This window comes from Garra rufa, chromosome 1, assembly GCF_049309525.1.
Source record: "Garra rufa chromosome 1, GarRuf1.0, whole genome shotgun sequence".
NCBI classification, from domain to species: Eukaryota; Metazoa; Chordata; class Actinopteri; order Cypriniformes; family Cyprinidae; genus Garra; species Garra rufa.
The window spans coordinates 7,219,104-7,246,765 of record NC_133361.1 but is presented as its reverse complement, the minus strand read 5'-3'; the positions used below and the strand labels follow the sequence as shown (position 1 = coordinate 7,246,765).

At 41.1% G+C, this 27,662-nt stretch overlaps 1 protein-coding gene and 1 pseudogene across 1 annotated transcript; both read right to left on the bottom strand.

The window, feature by feature from the left end:
• Nucleotides 1–6,592: 6,592 nt before the first annotated feature.
• On the bottom strand, nt 6,593–8,851 carry LOC141338432 (uncharacterized; annotated as a pseudogene).
• Nucleotides 8,852–11,145: 2,294 nt separating this feature from the next.
• LOC141338235 (uncharacterized) lies at nt 11,146–27,366 on the bottom strand. Its single transcript, XM_073843811.1, has 7 exons — nt 27,333–27,366; nt 26,604–27,020; nt 26,248–26,435; nt 26,135–26,185; nt 12,920–12,975; nt 12,701–12,735; nt 11,146–12,388 (listed from the first exon to the last, which is right to left on the bottom strand). The coding sequence occupies exons 1-7, from the start codon at nt 27,364–27,366 to the stop codon at nt 11,610–11,612; spliced, it is 1,560 nt and encodes a 519-aa protein (XP_073699912.1). The 3' UTR covers nt 11,146–11,609.
• Between the last annotated feature and the right edge of the window lie 296 nt (nt 27,367–27,662).

Sequence of the window (27,662 nt, the reverse complement as noted above, 5' to 3'; positions counted from 1 at the left end):
CCTCCTCCCTCCCGTGGGCACAGCCTCGATCCCATGTCACTCCGGCTCCGCTGCGTACCTCCAGACCTCCATCTCCGCCGGGGTCGCCAGAGCCTTGGGTTCCGCCTTGGTCCTCCGGATCCTCTGTGTTGCCCAGGACCATCGACTCTCCGGTTCTGCCTCGGGCTCCACCGGCTCCACCTCCGTCGGTCGGCCCCATGCAGGAGCCAACCCTTCCTCCATCATGGCTTCTCCCTCCGTCGGCTCCGCCTCAGTTCGTGGTTCCAGTACCCCTACATGGACCTGGCCCTCCATCCCTCCCCCTGTTCCGCCTCCGCTCCACCATCCTCCAGGTTGTATTAGGTGGTTAGAGCGTCTGGAAGCCGCTCCTTGGGGAGGGGCTCTGTCACGTATCTGGTCTATCCTGTCATTATGAACTCTTGCACCACACATCATGGACTTCATTTCCCACAAGCCACTGCTCTAATCACTGCATTCACCTGCTCTCACTTTACTGATTACTGCTCACAGCTGCACCTCATCACACTGTCTGCATTTAAGCCACTCACACACACAGCCACCTTGCGAAGTCTTACCGTTCCCTATGGTCGTAATTACGAGCGTTTTCCCTTGTGTTGGTTTCTCTGTGTATGACTCTGGACTGTATACCCCGTTGACGATTCCTGCTACCTGCCATTGCGACCATTGCCTGTGTATCGAACTGTTTCCTGGATTTCCTACGTTGTTCCTGTTTTCCTGGTGATTATTCCTGCCTGTTGACTATTCTCAATAAATGCTGCAAATGGATCCGCACGTCTCTGACTCTCCTTGTGACAGCGTGATTGTATTTGGTTTCCTTTTTATTATTATTATTAAGTTAATTTAGAAAAACGTTTGGAGCATTTTTTTGTTCGTTCAATATGTAGTGAATTTTACAGGAGACTCATCTCATTTTAACTTGGCCCACCTAGGGATGCCAATTTTGTAGTGAGTTCTGCTTTCGCCCACTAGGAAGGCGAAATAGTGTAGTGATGGGTACTCGCGTCACAGATGACGTAATGATTCTTGGATCACATGTCACTTAATGTGTGGTAATGAGTACATCACATAAGAAAGATTGGTGGGATATCTAGCTTGTAGAACCTCTCACTGTATTATCAACACAAGGAAGACACAAGTGTAATAAAATAAATTTTATTAACAAATGATAGACAAGAGTAATCAACTATTAAATGAATACAATAAATGCAAAAGGAATAAAGTGCATAAGATGCATAAAATGTGATTCAGTTGGGTGTTACTATGTCATAGCTATGTTATCTTATGGAAAGATAAACTGTTGCTACTCTGAAACAAATAAGGTGAAGAACCTTATTTTGCATCAAACAAATAAATGAGCTATTATTTGTTATCAACTGCAATCAGCTATACACTATCTAATGTAAATTAGAAAAATCATATACTGATAGTACACAACAATGCCAAGGTCTCTGGAAGAGGATTGGAAGTGATATTTACGTTCTCTGTGGTTGATTGAGCAGTCCGGTAGCGGTGAATTCTTCCACTGGTTGTGCTGGGAGCAGTCAGTGGGAAAAGGAGCAGGAATCCGTTTCGACAGCCTTGAGCATGAAGCGCTGTAGGATGCTGTTCTCCTGGAGCACCAAAGGGTCCTAAGATCTGGAACACGCAGATGTGGCCCTGGTGTAGGTGCTGAAGGCCCTTAGCTTGGAACACGCAAGCAAAGGTACCTGAAGTGAAGGTTTGCTTGCTGGAGCTCAACCTTGTTGCAAATGTCTGTTGGTCTTCTGCCTCTCTGGGCTAGAGACTCAGAACTTGTTCAATCCGCTTTGTCTCTCTCGGATGGAGACTTAGGACGTGCTGCATCTGTTGTTGCCTCACTGGACGAAGACTCTGAACGTGGAAAATATCTCTTTCTTCACAGACAGAACGTGGTCGTATCTGCTGCTGCCTCAAAGCTGGAGACTTGAAGCGTGGAGCGTCTGTTTCTGTCACTCTGGACAGTAGGCTCAGAATGGTTGTGTCTGTTAGTGTCTCTCTCTTGTGGAGCTGGAGAATGAATGAAGGTATCTGTAGCTGCCTTCCCAGTAACGGGCTGCAGACTCAGAAAGAAGTTTGATCTGTTACTGTCCCCTAGACGTGCTGGAGACTCAGAACTTTGGTGCTCTGTTAGTGTCTCACCCTGCTGGGCCTCAGACTCAGAACTTTGTTGCTCTGTTAGTGTCTCTTCCTTCACAGGCCGCAGACTCAGAACTTTGTTGCTCTGTTAGTGTCTCTTCCTTCACAGGCCGCAGACTCAGAACAAGGAGTGTCTTTTGGAGAGGTATCTTTATACCTTTCCGATGAGGAGGAGATTGCATTTTGGTGCTTCTCCATTTCCATGCTGTGATTGGCTGGTTCCATCAGAGCGGGGGACATGGGGTAGCCCACCCTTCTTTCCTCTTGTGGAAGTCATTTGCATAGTCCAAATACAAAGTTAAAAAAGGTGTCAATAATGTTTTACTGGTGCATTTCTCACTTTCCAAAACACAATCAGAAAACATTTGGTCATGTAATGAACACATTAAGTCCAAACATGATGGGAAAAGATTGAACTGTCATGCATGCATTCATTTGTCCATTAACAGCTGAGTTTGTGTAAGATGTTGCACTACACATCGCTGTCAGTGAGAATACTTATTTCTCTGAATAGGTATAAGATGTGTGTGTTATGGTTCGCATCAGTTCAAGGCTTGAAAACATAGTTATGAATGGATTTGGATGGATCTTTGTGATCTCTCTTTGTTTCCCCCACTGCGTGCTGCGTCTGGAGATCCTAAGGAATTTTTATGGCCACCACAGGCCAAACCTTAGGAAACAGTATCAAGGTGGGTGAAGGGCAGAAACTGCGTCTTGACCAATAGGAAGTTCTGTCCTTCTCGGGTTTTTGTCCCAAAGGTCTCTTCTTGCCCTCTAAGAGGTGTCTGGCAGTTGTCCTGGCATCCTTATCTGATGGCGTTGGACAGTTTGCTTATGTTAGTCCACCAAGATCCAATCAAAATGTAGCAAACCTTTGTCCACTATTGTGGCCAGGGAGGGGCCCTCGCCATAAACTGGGCCCTGGAATGCGTGGTCCACTACAAATATAAGTTTTTGTTTTTTAAAGTAATGACCAGGAGGCAAGCTGCAGAGAATGACTTAATTATAGCCTGTGTTTGATCAGTTTTGCCTTCTCAAATCATCACGACTTGCTGACAATTAAATCTATAGGCCAAGTATAAAACAATGTTAATTTCAACAATAAACTAATATAAATGTGTATATATTTACCGCCTGTGTTTTATCATATTGCCAATTAATGTAAAATAAACGCTAAAAAAGACTATATCTGTTTTTTCTGAGCCAGTTTTGCAAGGCAAGATTGAAGTAGTTTATACTGACTGGCAATTTCCTATTTGGACGCGCCTTTAGAGAAATTAATCTTTACAGACTACATAATGAAAGAGTGTCTATTTTCGAGTTGTTTTACTATTTCAACGATTGCATATGTGCCTAATAACGCACATTTATATTATTTTAACGATGAAACTACATTGTTTTTAACTTCAACTTTTTTAATATCTATATTTATTTTAGGCAAGTCGTGATTATCTGAGAAGGCAAAATTGATCAAACACGATCAATTTACTGTCTGCCGATGGCCGCCTGATTGTTACTTTAAATTTAAAAAACTTATATTTAAAGAACAAAAAAGATCCTGCTCCAAATCTTTTTTTTCTAAACTAACTTAATAAAAAATTAAACGAAATATAGTCACTGCCATTACATACAAAACAGAACTATTTTAATAACTGAAACAGTATGTGCTGTTTTTGGGAGAAGCTGCTCTGTGACAATGATCACCGTAAATAATATTATATTATTATAATAAAATTATAGTTATTATTTTAATTTGTAGACTAAATAAATGAGTGCACTTAAGACAGTAAACTGTTTATCATAATGTATGCTTTATTTTATAATAACCTTTTACAATTTTGGAAATGTCATTCTTAACATAACTCATTTCGGCGATTTGTGATAAGTTTTTCACCCAGAGTTAGATGCATGCTGCACTATTAATGTTATTATAAAACAAGGCCTATTATTACATTGCATTTAGTTTGAGAGCAAAGGAGTGAGAGCATAACCTGTACATTATTTGTTTTGTATTGCTTTTTACCTTCTCCTTTCCAAACAGCGCTCTTCATTTATTATTTTATTTTGGTGCCATGATCCGCACTTATAAAACAGTCTTCTTTTTAGCGTTTATTTTACATTAATAACCAATAGGATAAAACAGGTGTAGTGTTTTAGCAGCTAATCTATTGGTGATTAATATAAAATAAGGCTGAAAATACAGCACAGTTTACGAACCCTTGGGAACGGATTGCGTGCGCACTGATTATGAATTTCTGGGCACGGATTCAAAATCTGAGGGTACAGGGTAAATGCTTTAATCAAAATGCTTTCAAGATATTTTCATTTAAAATGTCAGATATAGCACATCTACCTAAAAATAGATGAACTGCTAATATCTTGACATTGGAAATAAATGCAAAACCTGCAGAGGATACCAAAACATATGAAAACAAATAATTCCGATTAGGGCTTTTGAGTTGATCTGAATCTCACAGTATACACTCTTAAAAATAAAGGTGCTTTATGATGCCATAGAATAACCTTTTTTGTCTAAATAGTTCTATAAAGTTTGGTTAAAGGGTTAATACATGTTCAGTCTTTTCACAGCGCATCAAGATTTAGTTCCACCTTTAATCTATAGCTCCATATTCATCTGACTCCCATTTCAAGTGATCATTAAATGTAGGCAGTATTTCTACTCAAAAGCAGATTTTAAATATTCATTGTGTTTTAATTTAGAAAGTATTATTCTGGAAATCCCATTCCCTCAATTATTCGTTCATTAAACGACCTGGTATCGCTAGTTATAGAAAGACACACCACAGCATGAAAGAGACCTGGAGGTTTAGCTCTATTCTTCTGACTACAGAATCCCAAATTATTGCTTTGCTACTTCAATTCTGCACGATTTTATCACTTTTGTAAAATAGCAAACATGCATTTTTCCAGGTGCACAGGCATACACATGGAAAGTCATGCATTTTCAGATGTAAATAAATAAATAAATTCTATTCTAATTGTAAAAAAAAATAAAAAAATAAAATAAAGTGATGATTTACAGAAGCGAACAGTAGTGAAGTACTTCTAGTTAACTCAAGTAAATAAAAAAAAGTATCAAAAAAATAAGTAAAAATAAAAGTTGTTGTTACATTGTTAAAAGTTTTTACCAGTTTCAACATAAAAACATTAAGTTTAGAAGCTGCCTTAACATTTTAAGTCAACTCAGTTTATTTAAACTCACAAGTTATATCAGCTCATTTTTATTGTAATGAGTTAAAATGACTTGTAGATTTAAGCTGATTTAACTGAAAATCTTAAGGCAGCTGCTGAACTGAAGTCTAAGTTGAATCTTTTGAATCTGAAAGCTGTTTTACAGTGTAGTTTAACCCTTAATACTTAAGAACATTAAAAATGTGGTAGTTAAGTAAAAATTTGAAAGTAATATATTTCTCATGCAATTAAGTATTATATGGCATTTAATATGCAGTAAATAGTACAATATTATGCTTTGGAATGTTATATTATTATTTTTTTTTTTTTCTAAAGAAAAACACTCTGATAAAGTAAGAAACTTGAAAAGTGGAGTACTTTTACTTGTCTACTCCACCTCTGAGGATTCAACAATATTTACTTATAGTGTCTTTGCAAATCTACATGATCATTATAAACTGACATGACAGACAGTGATTTAGCTCATTATTTTGTCTCTATACATAGAGACATTTGCATAAATGGTCGAATATAATAATCCGGTTTTGTAAATGAGGCCAATTACATTTGCATTAAGCACCCTATTTAAAGGAATAGCTTGCACTAAAATGAGCCATTAGCAGAAATAAACCTTTTTAATGAAAGGTATAGGTCCATGGTCCATGAATTGTCAATGAAATAAAAATGTGAAAAAGAAAAATCTTTGAGAGAAAATCTCAAAATTTACTGGATTTTAATTCATTTATTCATTCATCTCATGCTTTATACTATTTTTCTTGTTTTTAAGCATGTGTGGGGGACATGCTAAAAAAAAATAGTATAAAGATGAACTGACAAATTAGTTTAAGGAGTTTATTCATTCATCAACTCCATGTAAGACACGAGGCACACATTACTGGAAAACAGTTTTTATTTTCAGTATTTTTTTGTTGAATCTCTCAGCATTTTACACAAGTAGCAAAGTAGTGAAGACAAGAAAAAAAAAAAAATGACAATATCACTTGCAGTTGCCACCTGCGATTTCACCAATGGTGAGAAATCAGTGGCAGTGGGAATATTGTGTGCCGAAAAGTTTTTTTGTAAGGCCTATTGGGCTTCTAGTCTAAAATTGGTCACCAGTTTCGACTGGGCCCGTTTTTAGGCTGGCTAATTGCTTGATGCATTATTGGGTCACATTTGGTGAGAGGGCATCATCAGACCTCAAAGTACTGGATCTGAAGATGATCTACTTGCTGTAATTGTATTTTGTACAACTGTGTAGAGCAGAACATTGACTGAAACGCTTCCCACATTCAGTGCATTAAAACAGTTTGTCTCCAGTGTGAATCCTCTCATGTCTTTTCAGGGTCCCTCACTGACTGAATCTCTTGTCACAGTGTGAACACTTATAAGGTTTTTCTCCAGTGTGGATCCTCTCATGCATTTTCAGGTTTCCCTTCCAGGCTGAATCTCTTGTCGCAGTGTGAACACTTATATGGTTTCTCTCCAGTGTGGATCATCTGGTGCCGTTTTAAACTGTGTGCTGAAGTAAAAGTCTCTTCACACTCAAAGCACATGTAGTCTCTCACACCAGTATGTATTTTCTGATGTGCTTTCAAATTTGTTAGACATGATAAACTATTTCCACACAAATGACATGAATGTGGCTTCTCCTTTATATGAACTCTCAGGTGTATATGCAGGTATGAAGCTCTTACAAATATTTTGCCACATTGATCACATGCATGCAGTTTCTCTCTGGTGTGGATGTTCATGTGATACTTAAGGCTTGATGATTGTGTGAAACTTTTTCCACACTGATCACACGTGTACGGTTTCTCTCCAGTGTGGATCCTCTCATGTGTTTTCGGGTTTCCTGACTGGCTGAATCTCATTTGTGAACACTTGTGAGGTTTCTCTTCAGAGTGAATGTTCATGTGGTCCTTAAGCTTTGATGATTGTCTGAAGCTCTTTTCACACTTAGAGCAGTCAAAATATTTCTTGGCTCTTCTTTTCTTTAAATCTTTCTGCCTGGTTCGAGAGAAACTCGAAGGTCATTCTCCAGTTTTAGCATGATTTTTCTCAACTCCACTCAATTCTTCATTCTCCTTGTTTTCTTCAATCAACTCTGAAAGAAAAGTAAAATGGTTGATTTTCAGCAGCTCTTTAGGCTAACCCTAACGAAACCTCATGTACCAGTGGAAAACTACGGAGCTCTTAAAGGAACATGGTGGTGAAAGAAATACCTTGTCGCCTTCCCTCGCAAAACTTTTGCATTCAGACTAACACTTCCTGTTCACTCTACAGATTGCAGTGGTTCATACAGCTCTATACGTTCACAATAGTGTGGTTCATAGAGGTTTATTTTTATCATGGACTCAAGTATAAAGAAACACAGTCAGTGCTCAGTTCAAGGCACGGTTCAGTACACCTTAAGCCGAGTTCAGCAATCTTGAAGCACAGATGTTTTCACACTGCATGACTATCTGGGGTAGCATTCTGTCACTGCTGTGTTCACACTGCACGATGGATCGGCGACAGGGGGTTTCACACTGCATGACTTTACAATAGGAAGAATCGCCGACAACTTTGTCCACAAACTACGTCTCACAACCAAACACATGCGAGAAGTGACATGGAAACAACGTGAGGTCAGGAGTGCAAGTTCTCACGTGAGACTGGGATTATTCTTAAAAAAAATGGTAGCCCGCAAGAAGCTTGTCATACAATTGCATGTGCACTCATTTGCAGCGAATAGAAAAGAAGCCGAAGCTATTCGTGTTGATACTGTGGTCTATACCTTCGTAACTCCTCCCCCACCTTCCCGCTGGCCTGGATGTTGCTGTCTCATTGGCTGTAGGTAACCGCCGATGTGATTTTCAGTCAGATCACCTTTCACACGGCATGATTTTGAATCGCCGACAGGTCCAGATATTTAGCATGCCAAATATCTCACGGGTGTCGGCAACACGTCGGCGATTCTCTCAGATTGCGTCTTTGATAGTTCACACATAAGCCTGCCTAGTACAGGAAGCTCGGGACTGAGTGATAGTTTCTATCACGGCCTGTGGAAGGCCGGAGAGGTCTGACGCGTCTCGTCCAGGAGCCAACATGCAGGTTCCATAAGTTGGGGTGCAGGTGCCAACTTGTGCCCATCCCCTGAGAAAGAAGGTCTTTCCTCAAGGGGATCTTCCAGGGAGGGGCTGCTGCGAGGGAAATTAGTTCTGGGAACCAGGTCCGGGTGGGCCAGTGTGGCGCAACCAGCAGAACCTGCTCCTCGTCCTCCCTGATCTTGCATAGGGTCTGTGCAAGGAGGCTCATTTGGGGAAAGGCGTACTTGGGCCCCGGAGGCCAGCTGTGTGCCAGTGCGTCCCTGCCGAGGGGAGCCTCGCTGAGGGAGTAAAACAGCTGGCAGTGGGAAGATTCTGGGGAGGTAAACAGATCTATCTGAGCCTCACCGAAATGGCTCCAAATCAGCTGGTCTGTCTCTGGGTGGAGTCGCCATTCTTCAGGGTGGGTGGACTGCCGTGAGAGCTGATCGGCTGCACGGTTGAGTACTCCTGGTATGTGAATGGCACGTAGCGACTTCAGCCACTTTTGACTCCATAGGAGCAGATGGCGGGCGAGTTGTGACATGCGACGGGAGCGAAGACAGCCTTGGCGATTGACGTAGGCTACGGTCATAGTGCTGTCGGGTACAAACAAGCATGTGCTTCTGATGCAATATCGTTCGGAAGTGACGAAGGGCCACACCCAAAAACTCAAGGCAGTTGATATGCCACTGCAGTCGAGGTCCTGTCCAGGAGTCCGATGCTGCTTGCCTGATGCACACAGCACCCCAACCCATGGTGGAGGCATCCATGTAAACCACGACATGCCTGGACATCTGTCCCAGGGGAACTCCCTGCTGGGTGTGTGCGTGGTCTTGAGTTATTAACGCACAGCAATACCACACAAAGGAAAAGCAGACTTTAAAGGAATAAACAAGTCCAGGGAAACTCTGTATTACTCTACGATACTGGACGCTGCTGAACTGAACCTTCTTAGCGTATGCGCCAGACAAGTCTGGACGTGTTTGACTCACGCATTTTGTACACATGCGGAAAGTGAAAGCTAATTTTTGGCTTACAAGATTTGGAGGTGCCACCGTGATCACTTGCACTGCAAACAACTTAAAATACGGCATCATTCTCGCTCATAAAGGTAAGAGTATTAAATTATTCGGACCTGTAAAGCTGAGGTCTACATTTATTTGTGTGCATTTACAATATCAAGAAAGCTTTGTGACTTTATAAAAAAAAATAAAACATTGAAGACCACGTCCAGTGGGAGGGGAGGGGTTCGCCATGGGCTCCCTGTTGCCAAGGGCCCCTGTTACTCTGTTCTACTATTACCCCCTGTCCGACGCCCTTGCATAGAAGATGAGATTCTGTCATCTTGGTCTTGCACAGAAGTGTTTTACAATAATGAACCGAAACCGAAAGCAAAGCTTTTATTAGGCTATGAAGTCCTTAAAAATGCAATTCTCTCTAAAGACGCGTCCAATGAGGAAATGGCGTATCAGGATCGTCAGTTTATTATTATTATTTTTAAAATTTTACCTTACTATTTCCCCCGACACATTAATGGTAATTACCTCTGCCTGTGCTTTGTGGCAAGCTTTAGGCTATTGCGTGTGCATGATCACGCAGCTCTTCAAACTGCGCTGAAGGCAAGCTCGATGCTGCCCGTCGGGCTCGGGCTGCACATGTATTAAGCTTGTGTCTATTTTGATGAATATGCCGATTAAACATCTATGCTTTCTTATATATTCTTAATCTCATTTGAAATTAATTTGCACTCCAAATAAAGACAGGTTATTTGCAGTTAAATTGCAGAGCGACCTTCTGCACCTCAGCGTGATCCCGTCGAGCTGCCAGAGCAGTACGCTTCCCCGCACGGCGGGCTGAGCGTCTCCTTTGGCTCACCACAGGAGGAAGAGATGTCTGTTGCAGCATCAGAGGGAGAGTCTGAGGGTGAGGCTGGGATCCCGGCGGCCCAGCGCCCCTCTGTGGTCGCTGTCCCGTCGGAGGTTGAAAAATAGATTGATTCCAACATAACACAGACTATTAAGCAATATCCCCAATCGTTAGTAGTTGCGACCTGTAAACCCGTTTCGTGAGAATGGATTTTACATTAATTCATTAATTTTTTTGTTTTGTGTGTCTGGAGTAAAAACAATCTTTTTTTTAAGTGTCACAAAATGACAGAAAAATTCAGTTTAAGTAGTTCATTCATTCATCAAATCCACACCAGGCAAGGCACAAATTACTAGAAAACTGCTTCTCACAACAGATACCCAATGGTTTTAGAGGACGATGCAATAAGGTCTGGCTACAAACACTACAAACATGCACTTGCACTCTCAGATACCTGTGCTTCTGCAAGTGACCTCACATGAAATATTTTTTTAACCAGTAACCAGATGGTGAAGACAAGAAAAAGGAAACAAAATTACCATCCTATTGCACACACCTGTCATGAGGGTCTCTGTCATGCTATGGTGGAAATAAATTCATGAAGAAGATGAAGATAATGCAAATAATCTTTAATAATCCACAAGAATAATAAAAAATAAATAAAAACAAAAACAGTGTGTGAATGTGGAAATGAAACAAAATGGTATAAAATGACAATTAAATTTAAAGACTTGTACAGACGTGTGTGGTTCCTCTGAATAATGATCCAGCAGTAACTGAAGTCTGTAGGACTGTTGTGATCATGTCTGTTAGTTCAGTTCAACATAATGAACCTACAGTATAAAACAAACATCTTCATCTTTAATTTTCACATCACAGAAATGATGAATGAACTTCCACTGCTTCATGAGTCCATCTTATATTATCATGTTTAAGTGTCTGAATCTCTCAGTATAAGTGACACACATGCATTATAAAACAAATGAACATTATATGAAACTCACAAGAAAACACAATAGTATATGTATCATGGGAAAAAAAAATGGTATACAACAAGAATAAAACCTTTTTGACATTGATCTTCGGGAAGAAACTTTGAGTTGATCAGAATCTCACAGTTGAATCTGTTGGTTTTGAAGATGAGCTTCTTACTGTGAAAACTTCACAATGCTTCTTTGTTTTGTCATTTGTAATGACTGGTTGGAACAGACTTATCCAGATTATATTATATTGCTTGATGCATTATTGAGTCACATTTGGTGATGATCCATCATCAGACCTGAAAGTACTGGATCTGAAGATGATCTACTTGCTGTGAATGTGTTTTGTGTGTCTGTGTAGAGAAGATAGTCGAGGGAAACACTTCCCACATTCAGTGCAGAGATACGGTTTCTCTCCAGTGTGGATCCTCTCATGTGCTTTTACGTGTGCCAACTGATTGAATCTCTTGTCGCAGAGTGAACACTTATATGGTTTTTCTCCAGTGTGGATCCTCTCATGTGCTTTCAGGTCTCCTGGCCGATTGAATCTCTTGTCACAGTGTGAACACATATAAGGTTTTTCTGCAGTGTGGATCCTCTGGTGCTCTTTTAAATGGTTTGCTCTAGTAAAAGTCTTTTCACACTCAAAGCACATGTACTCTCTCACGCCAGTATGTATTGTCTGATGATTTTTCAAATATTGTAAACATGAAAAACTTTTCCCACACAAATCACATGAATGTGGCTTCTCCTTTATATGAACTCTCAGGTGTATCTTCAGGTCTGAAGCTCTTAGAAACGTTTTGCCGCATTGATCACATGTGTATGGTTTCTCTCCAGTGTGGATGCTCATGTGATACTTAAGGCTTGATGAAGCACTGAAAATCTTCCCACATTGATCACATGTAAACGGTTTCTCTCCGGTGTGAACTCTCATGTGAACATCAAGGCAATTTTTGTATGAGAAACCACGTCCACACTGAGTGCAGGTGAAAGATTTCTTGGCTCTTTGAGTACAACTCAAAGGTTTTTCTTCAGTTTTGATGTCATTTTTTAGCTCAGTTTTGCTCAATTCTTCATTCTCCTTGTTTTCTTCAAACAGCTCTGAAATAAAAGTAGAAATTATTGATTTTCAGTAACTTGTTGAAAGCAGACAATTGCTATGTCACATTTTTGTAATTTTGATGCATTTTTGTACATTAATATATCCCTGAGACTCTCAATGAACGATGTACATTAATCTTCCAATTATTAACATTTTTAAAACATTTTAGGCACAACTCCGATGTTTCTATTGATAGAACTATTAAATGTTTTCTCATAATGATATTGAAAAACTATTACAACAAATTTAAATCTACTTGAATCTTTAAAACCTTCAGCCTCATTAATGAAGAATAAATAATAAACACCAACCTGTTTGCTCTTCAGTATCCTCAGTGTGTTTCATTCTGCAGGGTTTTTGGAGAGAGGTTCACTGAACACACATTTCTGTGTGGAAAAAGGAGATTTGCCAAAAATATCAATAAATTAGTTAATTTTTGTAACACAGATTGTTAAAATTTCTATCTTTATTTTCTCATTCTTCATGTCACAAATGATTCAGAATGAAGCCCAAAAGGGCCCATGTCACACCTCTCTTTATATCCCTGCACTGGCTGCCGGTTGCGGCTCGCATCAAATTCAAGACACTGATGCTGGCATATAGGACAGCCACCGGCTCATCACCTGCCTACCTTCATTCACTACTACAGATCTACACTCCCTCCAGAAGTCTGAGATCCTCTAGTGAAAGACTCCTCATTGTACCACCACAGAGAGCCATCAAATCACTTTCCAGAACATTTTCGTTCACCGTTCCTGTTTGGTGGTACCATCTTGCCACCCCGATCCAGAATGACTCCTTGACACTTTTCAAGCTATGGCTGAAAACCATCTCTTTCCACACTATTTGACTTAATCTTCTCTTTCTAGCCTGCACTAATCCAACAACGCCTGAAATATGGTATTTTGAGCACTTTCTATGTCGATCTACCTCCTTAGGATGAATCGCTTGTTGTATTCCCAATTGTATGTATAATATATAAAAGTGTCAGCTAAATAAATGTAAATGTCCCCCTCAATATTAAAACATTCAAATATATGTTTACAAATATACAAAATAATATAACTCCTTCCAAATAATAATACACTCTAAAAAGTGCTGGGTTATTTCTGTAAACACATTGCTGGGTTATTTGTGCTGGGTCAAAATATTGGGTTGTTTGAGGTACTGTAAACACACAGTTGGGTCAACATGCTGGGTCAAATGGACTATAAGGGGTTCTTTCACTATGAACACCTGGGTTGGGTTATTTTGACCCAACCGGTTTATTTATTTTTTTCACTTCATCGAACATTCTGGATTCTTCAGTCGTCTCTTCGCCAGGCGGTCACGCACCTCGCAGCAAGCAGGATTATAAGGTAACTTAAGTTTATAATATGATTATATAATTATTTACCTTTATTTTTAATAAGTTTTGTTTAAGAGCACACGGATTTCACTGTTTAATGCAATATTTGATTTGTCGCTGTGCGGGCTTAGCATTTTATTCCGTGAATGACGACCGTTAAGTACCTTAGCAGCCTAGCGAGGTAACGTTAACTTACTATATTTGCCTCAACAGTCGCTTTATCGTTATATAACAGTTGTGTGTGTGTAACGTTAGTGTTATTTATAACTTACAGTATACATAGCCTTTATTTTAACGTCTTATGGAAAGGGTAGGTCAGATACGGGGGTAAGTTCTGTTACTGTCTGTGTACTGTATGGCTTTGAAATGTTTTGTCAAAATGAGACGATTAAAATATCAAATTTTGACATATGATTTAAGGGCATATTTTTACAAGTAAATATCTGCGACGTGCCGACTTCAACGATAGATCCATCATTTGTATGTTGAGCATTTTCGCGCTTTTTTCCCTCAGGTATCTACTTTAATAACGTTAAACCACTATATGACTGGTATGTACTACTATGTGTTACTTAAATGTAATGTTGTCTTAGCTACAGTATGTAAAGTTAGACTTTATCTCTCTTGGTAATGGTATATGCGGTCATTTAGGGGCCGCTCACATGTTGAGTCTTTTGCACGCTCAAGTTCGTTATTTATTTCACATGTACACGCGCTGCGTATGCGCGCTCATAATAGAAGCTCGTTTTTTCCAGGCGCGTCCGCGCACCACCACAGGTCATGTGACAAGAACCAATCAGCTTTATCCTTAACAGCCAAGTTGGAGGAACAGCTTATCATAGCTGTACAGGAATAACCATTTTTAAATAAATTTAACAGCAGAACAAGCGATTTTTTTGCTGAAATTCCTGCGTCTTCACGGAGAGTGCAGGAAATGGTTGCTTAGCAACGGCAGACGCCACAGGAGTACAAGCTACAGAGCATTTTGGAAAGGAGGAAGCGTGCCCTTTACTCTTCCTCTATTTTAGTGAATGCTTGTGTTGCTTTACAAACTAGGAGACCAGTATAAAACTAACTTATTTAACCAGATTTGTCTTTCTTTTTCAATTTTTACCAGATTTCACAAGACTTTAGGAAGGTAATTCAAGAGAGGCGAATTTTTGAAGACTGGACTACAATTGCAGACCTTATTCTTGCCAATGCTCAGCGAGGTGGATAGGTGCATTGAGAGCTGGGTGACATGACTTAAGGTAAGCTTTATCTTATAATCTGCATGAGCATATTCTACATCCCTGAATCTTACCCCATACCTAAACTTAACCTACAGTAGTTGAATGAGGGTGGGAATTAATTAGCTTTATTTAAACGAATGAAGGAACTGTCATATGAAAGTGCTTCAATGTGTGATTATAAGATAAGTTTCACAGTTTGCATATTATTCCTATGGTTTAGATGCTAAAGAGGAGAGTGTTTTCAAAGTCCTGCCCACTCTGGATATAAGGTCTTCAGACCCACAACCACGGAATCCCGGAAGCCATTCATTGACGTACAACCAGTGGTGGCCAAAATTATTACAACAGTAGTATTTTCAACAGCTAAAAATGGCTTTAAGTCTGTGTTTGTTATCTTTTGCTGTAGGGTGTCAGTAGGAAATACCAGTTTACATTTCCAAACATTCATTTTGCCATTTATTGTGATAATCCAGTGAGGTTTTTGTTTGCACAACAGCCAATCCTCCACAGAGATCTGATCTCATCATCATCCAGTCTGTCTGGAATGACATGAAGAAACAGAACAAACTGAGACAGACTAAATCCAGAAGAACTGTGACAATGTCTCCAAGATGCTTCAAGAGACCTACCGGAAAAACGTCTAGGTTACGTATGTAACCCCTGTTCCCTGAGGACAGGGAACGAGACGCTGCGTCCTGGTGGACACTATGGGAACTGCCTTCAGCGTGACCGGTTCTGAAGCTCTTATAGAACAACAACAATGAACTTTGACCTTGGCCGGCGCCAGCCTATGACATCATCACCAGGCGCCTACCAGTATAAAAGGGGCGCTTGTGAATACATCAACCATCTTTTTGTCTGACGGAGACGTAAGTGGGGCCCGAAGCATGGCTACGAGACGCAGCGTCTCGTTCCCTGTCCTCAGGTAACAGGGGTTACATACGTAACCTAGACGTTCCCTTCCGGAGGGAACTCTACGCTGCGTCCTGGTGGACACTATGGGAACGTCAATACCAACGCCGCCATGCTGAGGAGTAAGTGAACAACTGACTGATTGAGGAGTCAAGAAGGAACATCACTCCCCACTACCAGCGAGAATCGCTTGGGCCGACGTCACAGCTAGCTTGGCTACCCAAGCACGGAACTCCTAGGAGTGGAGGCCTGATTCTTCTAAGCAAGAGTAGGCCTAACTACACTCACCGCTACAGAAAGTAGTGAAGCTTATCACTAAGTCTTCATACTAAGCGGGGGTTCTGAAGAGCGGAGGCTCCAGAAAGACTCTCTAAACGAGAGGAAGCCTGGCAACACTCTGTGCTTGCGGGGAACTCTGGGAGTGGAGGTCAGAGACCTAACTACACTCAACACTGGAGGTGATTCATGAGGCTCCAAGAACCTAAGCATTAGAACCACCTAAGTGGAGTTCCTCAGGAGAGTGGAGGCTTCTACAAGAAGACTCTCTAGATGAGAGGAAGCCTAGCGACACTCAATCCTATAAATAGTGCTGTCTGGAGAGGAGTTGGAAAAACCCAGGGGTTTTTAGAACCAACTCTAGAATGGGAACGGAGCAATTACTGCGTAACCCATACCATACAGGATTTTAGAAAAGAACCCTACCCTTAGGGGGGGATCTTTACCACTCATGTGGATTTCAGAAAGTGCCCAAAGACTTGTGTGTGCACTTACCACTCTACGTGGGTTTTAGGGAGTGCTCAAAGCTTCACGTGAGTACTCACCACTATTGTGGATTTTGAGGAGGTGCCCAGAGCATAGCGAGGGAAAAACACAATATAATATTTCAGGCTACAGCAAAGCCTGGAAGCGGAGCTTTTTGGAGAACGGAGGCTTCACAGAAGACTCTCTAAAGGAGAGGAAACCTGACAACATTCCATCCACTAGCTCTTAGGAGTGGAGGTCTCAAATAACCCTGCAGTGAGGGGAGACCTGGCTACACTCACGCCTAGAAGTACTGGAGGCGGAGCTTCTGGAGAACGGAGGCTTCACAGAAGACTCTCTAAAGGAGAGGAAACCTGACAACATTCCATCCACTAGCTCTTAGGAGTGGAGGTCTCAAATAACCCTTCAGTGAGGGGAGACCTATCTACACTCACGCTTGAAAATACTGGAAGTGGAGCTTCTGGAGAATGGAGGCTTCACAGAGGACTCTCTAAAAAGAGAGGAAACCTGAAACATTCAATCCACTAGCTCTTAGGAGTGGAGGTCTCAAATAACCCTTCAGTGAGGGTAGACCTGGCTACACAGGACCCAAGGACTTGCGTGTGCACTTACCACTTCACGTGGGTTTTAAAGAGTGCTCAAAGCTTCACGTGAGTACTCACCACTATTGTGGATTTGAGGAGGTGCCCAGAGCGTAGCGAGGGAATCACCGTATCATTATCACAGGCGACAGCAGAGCCTGGCAGCGGAGCTTCGGAGCTCTGAAAGAGTGGAGGTCTCAAACATAAACCCTTGTGTGAGGGGAGACCTGACTACACTCACGCTTTTAAGTACAGAAGCGGAGCTTCTGGAGAACGGAGGCTTCATAGAAGACTCTCTAAATTGAGAGGAAACCTGACAACGCTCAGTCCTACAGCTCTTAGGAGTGGAGGTCTCAAATAACCCTTCAGTGAGGGGAGACCTGGCTACACTCACGCTTGGAGGTACTGGAAGCGGAGCTTCTGGAGAACGGAGGCTTCATAGAAGACTCTCTATAGTGAGAGGAAGCCTGATAACGCTCAATCCTACGAGAAGCTCTTTAGAGTGGAGGTCTCAAACATAAACCCTTGTGTGAGGGGAGACCTGACTACACTCACGCTTGTAAGTACAGAAGCGGAGCTTCTGGAGAATGGAGGCTTCATAGAAGACTCTCTAAAATGAGAGGAAACCTGACAACGCTCAATCCTACAGCTCTTAGGAGTGGAGGTCTCAAATAACCCTTCAGTGAGGGGAGACCTGGCTACACTCACGCTTGGAGGTACTTGAAGCGGAGCTTCTGGAGAACGGAGGCTTCATAGAAGACTCTCTATAGTGAGAGGAAGCATGATAACGCTCAATCCTATGAGAAACTCTTAAGAGTGGAGGTCTCGAACATAAACCCTTTTGTGAGGGGAGACCTGACTACACTCACGCTTGCAAGTACAGAAGCGGAGCTTCTGGAGAACGGAGGCTTCATAGAAGACTCTCTAGATCAGTGATTCTCAACTCCAGTCCTCGGGGCCCACTGCTCTGCACATTTTGTATGTTTCTGAATCTGACACACTCAGTTAAGTTCATGGATCTTTCTCCTAACGAGCTGATTATCTGAATCAGGTGTGTTAAATGAAGGAGACATACAAAATGTGCAGAGCAGCGGGCCTCGAGGACTGGAGTTGAGAATCACTGCTCTAGATGAGAGGAAACCTGACAACGCTCAATCCGCCAGCTCTTAAGAGTGGAGGTCTCAAAATAACCCTTCAGTGAGGGGAGACCTGACTACACTCACGCTTGGAAGTACTGGAAGCGGAGCTTCTGGAGAATGGAGGCTTCATAGAAGACTCTTTAAAATGAGAGGAAACCTAACAACGTTCAATCCACTAGCTCTTAGGAGTGGAGGTCTCACAAAATAACCCTTTGGTGAGGGGAGACCTATCTACACTCACGCTTGAAAGTACTGGAAGCGGAGCTTCTGGAGAACGGAGGCTTCATAGAAGACTCTCTGTAATGAGAGGAAGCCTGACAACGCTCAATCCTATGAGAAGCTCTTAAGAGTGGAGGTCTCAGTATAATGACCCTCGGTGAGGGGAGACCTGGCTACACTCAACGCTTTTTGGGAATAACAAGACTCACAGTAGGGCTTGCATGCTGAAAGCAGGGCTCTGTAGAGTGGAGGCTTCAAAATGAATCTCTAAAGAGAGAGAAAAGCCTGACGACACTCAGTCTTGGTGAGTGGTAGTATCAGCACTCCACCAAGGATAGTTAGCTAGGCCAGGAAGGGGCCTATCAGCTGTCATGACTGTGAGAATGGGCCTAGTGAGCTCTTTCAGAGTGACGGTCAACAACTCTCGCAGAGAGGAGACCCGACACAAGAGGCCTAATATTCCCTAGAGAGAGAAGCTCGAGAGTGGAGGTCTCAGATAATAACCCTCACTGAGGGGAGACCTGGCTACACTCAACGCTACAAGTACATAAACTCACCCGAAAGCCTAACAACACTCAGCCTTGGCAGAGGGGCTCTTAGCACAATACCAAAATAGTTAGCGAGACCTAACAGGGCCTACCAGCTATATACTGTGAGAATGTACTAGAAGCGGAGCTCTAAGGAGAGCGACGGCTGCAGCTAGATGGTTCTCACAAAGAGAACACATCTAACAGCTCTCAGTCTAAGCCATAGGGAAGACTATGAGAGCCAGATCATCATCATAACGCCACAGGCGAGAGGAGACCTAATCAGCAGCACTCAAGAGTGGAAGCCTCTGCAGAAAGACTCTCATATCGAGAGGAAGCCTACAACACCCTGACAACGCTCACCGTGGCAGGAAAATCTAGGAGTGGAGGTCTTAAACAACACAACTCACTAACAATGAGGGGAGACCTACTACACTCAACCTCAATATAGTAATGAGGCTCAATGAGCCTACATACTAAACTACCATCCGGACAGAGCTTTAAGCGCCTATACAGGGTTCAAAAGTGAACTCTGGAGGTCCAACACAGGGTTTTCGCCAAGGGAAGACCCGACACAATACGCTTAGTGTAAAAGCGAGGCTCAAAGGAGCCTACAAGCTACTAGCACTGCCCAGTACTGATAGAACTGTGAGAAATCGGCCTAAACATGAACCTCAAAAGAGGGAAAAACTCCTCAGCGCAACTCTCAGAGAGAGGAGGCCTGAATAAAAATACTCACAGGGGGGGTTTACTAAACTTTCCTCTTCCTAAGAATTTAGAAGCAGAGCCCTGGGGAGCGTGGGCTTCAATACACTGACTCACAAAGAGAGGCAGCCTACAACACTCAACCCAAGGTTGCTTACACTATAGGATGGGTGGAGATCTCACCCAAATCTCCCGGTCTTTACACTCAAATAAAGAGCGGAGTCTCTGCCAGACTCTTACCACGGGACGGGGAGTCTGCCACACCCAGTAGGTGTGTAAACATGCATATGCAGGTATAAATAATGCCTAAGCCGAGCTCAAAAACAGCGGAGGCTTCAAAGGATAACTCTCAGAATGAGAGGAAGCCTGACAACGCTTAACCCCTACCAGAGTTATTTACGAGTGGAGGTCTCGGTACACTACCTCACAAACGAGGGAAGACCTGGCTACACTCGACACTTAGGGACCGTAGAAGCTCAGTATGGAGCTCAAATACTAAAGTCTCACCCAAGCGGAGCTGGTAGACAAAGAATACATACATATACATATATACACACCCACATATATGTCAGTTCATGTACCGGGCCAACAGATTGAGTTTATCAATCTAACATCAGCCCAGCCCCAGAGTCTTATGGGGGAAAAAGGGCAGGCGGCCGAACGATAGTGAGGGAGAAGGGAGAGGATCGTTTCCCTACGATCTCCTCTCCTATAACGCACATCACGTCTCCTCTGAGACCTACTCCTCCCAGGAGGAGGGTCTCGAGTGGCCACACAAACCGCCTGGTCCTGCCTCCAGCCCGCAGGCCAGGAGGGGCCAGGCTCCCCCCTGCGTTTGGGTGGGGATGAAGACCGGTGAGGAATAACAGACCCAAAAGATCCAAAAAGATCTAAGGGGTCTAGTAGCTGCTGAGCACGCCTCCGCCTCCCTGAATTAGTCGACCCCCGTCTCAATGGATTTACAGAATAATTCGGAAGGCGAGACTGGCGCATCGAGGAGAAAGCACTTCTCTTTCTCCCCGATGTCTGCCAAATTCACCCACAAATCTGTGGTGTGAAACCGCTCAGCCATCTCCACGGGTCTTTATCCTCCAGCAGATCAGCCTGGTACGCCTGCAACACTGCCACTGTGTGCAGGCAGCACCAGCCTGACCCGCTGCCGCGTATGCCCTCAGCGTCGACGCCAACCCCACCGAGAGACAGCAAGGATATCCTCAGGCGATGGCATTGACGCCCCGCCATACTCACGCACTCACTCTGCACCAGCATAACATGCTGATATAGATGAGTGCGGGCGGAATATGGTTTATCCCATGCCCTCCCGATCTTATTATATAGATCAGGAAGGAATGGGATGCACATGGGGACTGGTCTGTTATGGCCAGGGTGAAATTGCTCATATAAACTGCTATGAGCAACCTCCCCCTGCACATGCTTCGAACGCAGATCAAAGCAGACTGCAGCGCAGTTCATAACAAACAAAGCTCATCATACGCGGGGCAGGCAGGCTGTGAGAGCTCAGAAAATCACTTTTTGCCCATAACAGCCACATCCTGCTCACCTGGCTAAAACCAGTAGAGCACTTGCTGCTGTATCAAAGGATGTCAAAGAATAATACATCCTTCGCCCGCAGCTCGCCCTCGTCAGCGGCTGACGAGCGTGAGAGATTACACATCTCTCAACTCGTGTACACGCTTCATCTGTAACCACCTCGGGCTCGTTCTCCGTGCAGCCTCGGCTGCAACGGGACCCGAGCCGCGTAGGGCAGATAAATGTCCCAATTCCCTCGGGAAAGGGGACAAACAAGAGCGGAGTTCCCTTAGAGAGAAACTCTCACAATGAACGCGCTCTGAAGGACGGAGCGCGAGTGCTCTTACCCAAACACATAACAAACAGGCTGCGCATGTCATCTGGTGTCAGATTTCTTCTGACACGGATCTGCACACTTCTGAACTGTTTACTCTAGGAATCATCATTCTACTCACGCTTAGAACAAGGTAAGTCTGAAGGACAAAAAGATGGTTGATGTATTCACAAGCGCCCCTTTTATACTGGTAGGCGCCTGGTGATGATGTCATAGGCTGGCGCCGGCCAAGGTCAAAGTTCATTGTTGTTGTTCTATAGGAGCTTCAGAACCGGTCACGCTGAAGGCAGTTCCCATAGTGTCCACCAGGACGCAGCGTAGAGTTCCCTCCGGAAGGGAACTATGTGCAAGTGCACCTACTGTAGGGTAAAAGCTGCTTTAAACGCAAAGGATGGTCACACCAAATATTGATTTAATTTAGTTAATCAAAGTTAATTGATAAAGAAAATCTATTTATGCAATTATTTTTGACAGTATCCTCATTTTACATTTTTAGACAAGTGCTTCAAACTCTTAACAGTACTGTAGCTTTGCAGGTAGGTCTCTTGAAGCATCTTGGAGACGTTGCCACAGTTCTTCTGGATGATGATTAGAACAGATCTCTGTGTGGAGCACTGGCTGTTGTGCAAACAAAAATGTCACCTGATTATCACAATTAATGGCAAAATGAATGTTTGGAAATGTAAACTGATATTTCCTACTGACACACTACAGCAAAAGATAACAATCACTGATTTAAAACCATTTTTTTTTAGCTGGTGAAAATACTAGTGTTCTAATAATTTTGGCCACAACTGTATGAAGAGTTCAGATGTAAAAGACTAAAAGTGCACTTTTAAATTTTCTTCTGAAATGACCATTTATTTCATGCCTCTGTGTTTATATTCATAAAATACACTTAACTTAAAATGTTAGTTATGTTGCAAGACTAAATGCTGTATAATTAACAGGTGGGGATCAACATGGTGGATGTGTGCCTTGGGGATGAGACAACAACTTCCCAGACCTTCGCCATTGTTCCAGGCCATGCCATTGAAGCGGACTTGTTGCCTGGGAATTTCTCCAGCATGCAGTATATCATATTGATGAAGTCTTCATGTGTGAAGTTTTTGAGGGAAACTGTTTTTTTCTGCCCACTTAACAGTTACACAAACTATAAACTCTTTGTTGGGCTTAGGTTTAATGGCACAATGTTTGGAATGATTCTAATGTGGTAATAATTCATTTTTGATTGTTCTTCTACTGCAATGTCGACATAATGAATAGGAATGTACAGTGCCTAGTTTACAGGTTTGTGATTTAAAAAAACTGATCTACTAAAACCGTTATTTGTGTCTGTAGGGGTTGGACAAAATGTGTGACAGCTGTACCCCTTTTGAAAATTGTATTAAAAAGAAATGTGAAAACTCATTAAATTGATGTTTACAGTAGCATTTTTTGTGTTGTGTAAATTTATTACAGAAAAACAATAACAATTTTACATTCCTTTGTGATTTAGATATTATTATTGGTAAGAAATAAAGGTAGCAAGGCAATGAGACAACAAATAACCCAATGTTTAGGTAATGTTTAACCTAGCAGCACAGTTAATCTGACCCACTGGTTGGGTCAAATAAACAACCCAGCATTTTGGGTCAAATGGTTCAACCCAGCACTTGGGTCAAAACAACCCAACGCGTGTTCTGTCCCAGAGTTACCCAGCAGCTGAGTTATGGTTGGGTTATTTTTTAACCCAGCACTTTTTAGAGTGTAACAGTAAAAATGAAAAATAAAAGCATAAAAACAGAAATGTGATGACACCCATCTTCATTAGATCAGTAACTACACACTAAAGCGCATCATGTATAAATAAGTTTTGATTTCCTAATTCTCTAGAGCAATAAAGTAATTAAATAATATTATGTTATAGTTTTATATACCACAAAGCAACATTTTTATATTTCCAGTCTACTTTTTAAATTCTATACATGAATATGAAAATATTTATAATGTCCCACGTGACACAATTTAAAGTATATCAGTATCTGTTTTTAATTTTAAACATCTAAAGAGCCGAAATTAAAGTTAGTTTAGGGTTGGTATTAATCTGATGTTACTTTCTTTGGCCTTTGTTATATAGAGGGGACAGTCTAACAAAGATATCAATATCACAGTTAGCTGTGACAATCCAGTGTTGTTTTTTTTTTTTTTTTTTTCCTTGGCGTCGTGCTTTTAAAACCATTTAAAACACAGAAATTATCACTTTATTATCTCTTACAAATGATGTAGTTTACATTCTGTAAGTCAGTCTGGCCATTAGCATTCATTTCCCACTAAACTCCAAATAACGAAACTGTTATTTACACGAACACACAAAAAACACTGAATCAGCTTGGCATGTTTTTTTTTTTTTTTCCACATGATTGTTCTTAGTGTTTATTTACCTCAGCAAACACACAAACGGCGCTGTACTCGATGAAAACAAAAGAAATGAGTTCGTGCAAAAAGTGTCTCATGTTCATGTTTATGTGTGAATTATTTGCTCACCTCTCCTCAGAAAACTCGACCGATTAAACTTGGATTAATTCTCTTGATCCCTCATCAGACAAAGACTTTACAGACAGGGTTTGTTCACGCTTCCTCTCCAATGTGATTTCAGGCAGACTTCTGAGTTTAATAATCCACAACAAGAGAGTTTTGCCAATACTTGAATGCTTAAGCTGCAGTCGCTGAGCTCAAGTAGAGTCCTTACGGAACATAAAGGGGGCGTTTCCCAATTGCTGGGCGGGATAGGGGTCTTTAACCATCCAATCAGAAAAGCCCTAAGACGAGGCCATGTGTTATTACTTTCTTTTTTTTTTACTTTCTGGATTTCCCAGCTACTTTGTTATGTCTAGATCACGAGAAAACTATTTGTATTAAGATCACGAGAAATCAGGAGGGAGGGGAACTGCATTCTTTTAGATCTTTAGCAAAACAGAGAACCCATGCTTTTTTTTTCCAGTGCACAGACTTACACATTATCGAAACAAAGTCGCCTTGAAGTCATGCAACTTCGGAAGTGGAGCTAATTAATATTCAATTAGATTAGAATACGTTTAGATATGATTTATCAGTATTTGCTTAAAGTTGTTTTCTGCAGATTTTTCTGTGGTGTGTCTTCTATCAGTATCTTTTCAAACCTACATGATCACTATAAACTGATAGACAGTGATTAACCTCGTTCTTTTGTCTCTATACATAAAGAGACATTAGTGTAGATGGGCAAAGATAATCACTTGATTTTGTAAATGTGGCCAATTACATTTGCATCAAGCATCCAGTTTGCACTTGTCTATAATTTAAATGAATAGCTTGCATTTACAAAATGAGCCTACAATAGCAGAAATAAGCCTTTTTAATGAAAGGCCCATGTTTAATTTTTCAATGAAATGAACGTGAAATATATATATATATATATATATATATAAAAAGTTTAAGAGACTGTTGTGCAATTTAAACTTGTATATACACTATTATAATCATATTTTATTCTAATGACACAGATAATAATCATAAGTTTTACTGGATTTTACATTTATTCATTCATTTTTTTTTTTTGTATTTTTTTTTTTTTGAGTGTTTGGAGTAAAAATAAACTTTTCGTCGTACAAAATTCAGTTCAAGAAGTTCATTCATTCATTAAATCCAAAATCTCTCGACATTTTACACAAGTAGTTGGTGAAGACAAGAAAAAGGAAACAAAATTACAATGTCATTGCAAACACCTGTCATGAGGGTCTCTGTCATGCTACGGTGGAAATGAATGCATGAAGAAGATGTAGATAATGCAAACAATCTTAAATAATCCACAAGATTAAAATTAAAAATAGTCTGTGAAACTGGGAATGAAACAAAATGGTATAAAATGACAAACAATGTAAAGATGTGTGGTTCCTCTGAGTAATGATTCAGCAGTAATTGAAGTCAGTAGGACTGTTGTGATCATGTCTGTTAGTTCAGTTCAACATAATGAACATACAGTATAAACCAAACATCTTCATCTTTAATTTTCACATCACAGAAATGATGAATGAACTTCTACTGCTTCATGAGTCCATCATCTATTATCATGTTATTTTAATCTCAAAGTGTCTGAATCTCACAGTTCAAGTGACACATTTGTATTATAAAACAATTGAACATTATATGAAACTCACAAGAAAACACAATGATAGCATATGTACCATTTAAAAAAAAAATGGTATACAAGAATAAACCTGTTTGACATTGTTTTTTTGGGAAGAAACTTCATCTTTAACTGATCTGAATCTCACAGTTGAATCATGGTTTTGAAGATGAGCTTCTTACAGTGAAAACTTTATAATGCTTCTTTGTCTTGTCATTTGTAATGACCGGTTAGAACAGACTTATCCAGATTATATTTTATTGCTTGATGCATTATTGAGTCACATTTGGTGAGAATGCATCATCAGACCTGAAAGTACTGGATCTGAAGATGATCTACTTGCTGTGATTGTTTGTGTGTCTGCGTAGAGAAGATAGTTGATTGAAACACTTCCCACATTCAGTGCAGTGATACGGTTTCTCTCCAGTGTGGATCCTCTCATGTGCTTTCAAATTTGATGACTGACCAAATCTCTTGTCGCAGTGTGAACACTTGTAAGGTTTTTCTCCAGTGTGGGTCCTCTCATGTTTTTTCTGATTTGCTGAATGACTAAATCTCTTGTCACAGTGTAGACACATATAAGGTTTCTCTCCAGTGTGGATCATTTCATGTGTTTTCAGAGTTGTTGAATAACTAAATCTCTTGTCGCAGTATGAACACATGAACGATTTTTCTCCAGTGTGGATCCTCTCATGCATTTTTAAATTGCTCACTGAGGTAAAAGTCTTGTCACACTCAAAGCACATGTACTCTCTCACGCCAGTATGTATTTTCTGATGATCTTTCAAATATTGTAAACATGAAAAACTCTTTCCACACAAATCACATGAATGTGGCTTCTCCTTTATATGAACTCTCAGGTGTATCTTCAGGTTTGAAGCTCTTAAAAACGTTTTGCCGCATTGATCACATGAGAACAGCTTCTCTCCGGTGTGGATGCTCATGTGATACTTAAGGCTTGATGAACTACTGAAACTCTTCCCACATTGATCACATGTGTACGGTTTCTCTCCGGTGTGAACTCTCATGTGAACATCAAGGTTATGTTTGTATGAGAAACCACGTCCACACTGAGTGCAGGTGAAAGATTTCTTGGCTCTTTGAGTGCAACTCAAAGGTTTTTCTTCAGTTTTGATGCCATTTTTTAGCTCAATTTTGCTCAATTCTTCATTCTCCTTGTTTTCTTCAAACAGCTCTGAAATAAAAGTAGAAATTATTGATTTTCAGTAACTTGTTGAAAGCAGACAATTGCTATGTCACATTTTTGTAATTTTGATGCATTTTTGTACATTAATATATCCCTGAGACTCTCAATGAACGATGTACATTTATCTTCCAATTATTAACATTTTTAAAACATTTTAGGCACAACTCCGATGTTTCTATTGATAGAACTATTAAATGTTTTCTCATAATGATATTGAAAAACTATTACAACAAATTTAAATCTACTTGAATCTTTAAAACCTTCAGCCTCATTAATGAAGAATAAATAATAAACACCAACCTGTTTGCTCTTCAGTATCCTCAGTGTGTTTCATTCTGCAGGGTTTTTGGAGAGAGGTTCACTGAACACACATTTCTGTGTGGAAAAAGGAGATTTGCCAAAAATATCAATAAATTAGTTAATTTTTGTAACACAGATTGTTAAAATTTCTATCTTTATTTTCTCATTCTTCATGTCACAAATGATTCAGAATGAAGCCCAAAAGGGCCCATGTCACACCTCTCTTTATATCCCTGCACTGGCTGCCGGTTGCGGCTCGCATCAAATTCAAGACACTGATGCTGGCATATAGGACAGCCACCGGCTCATCACCTGCCTACCTTCATTCAC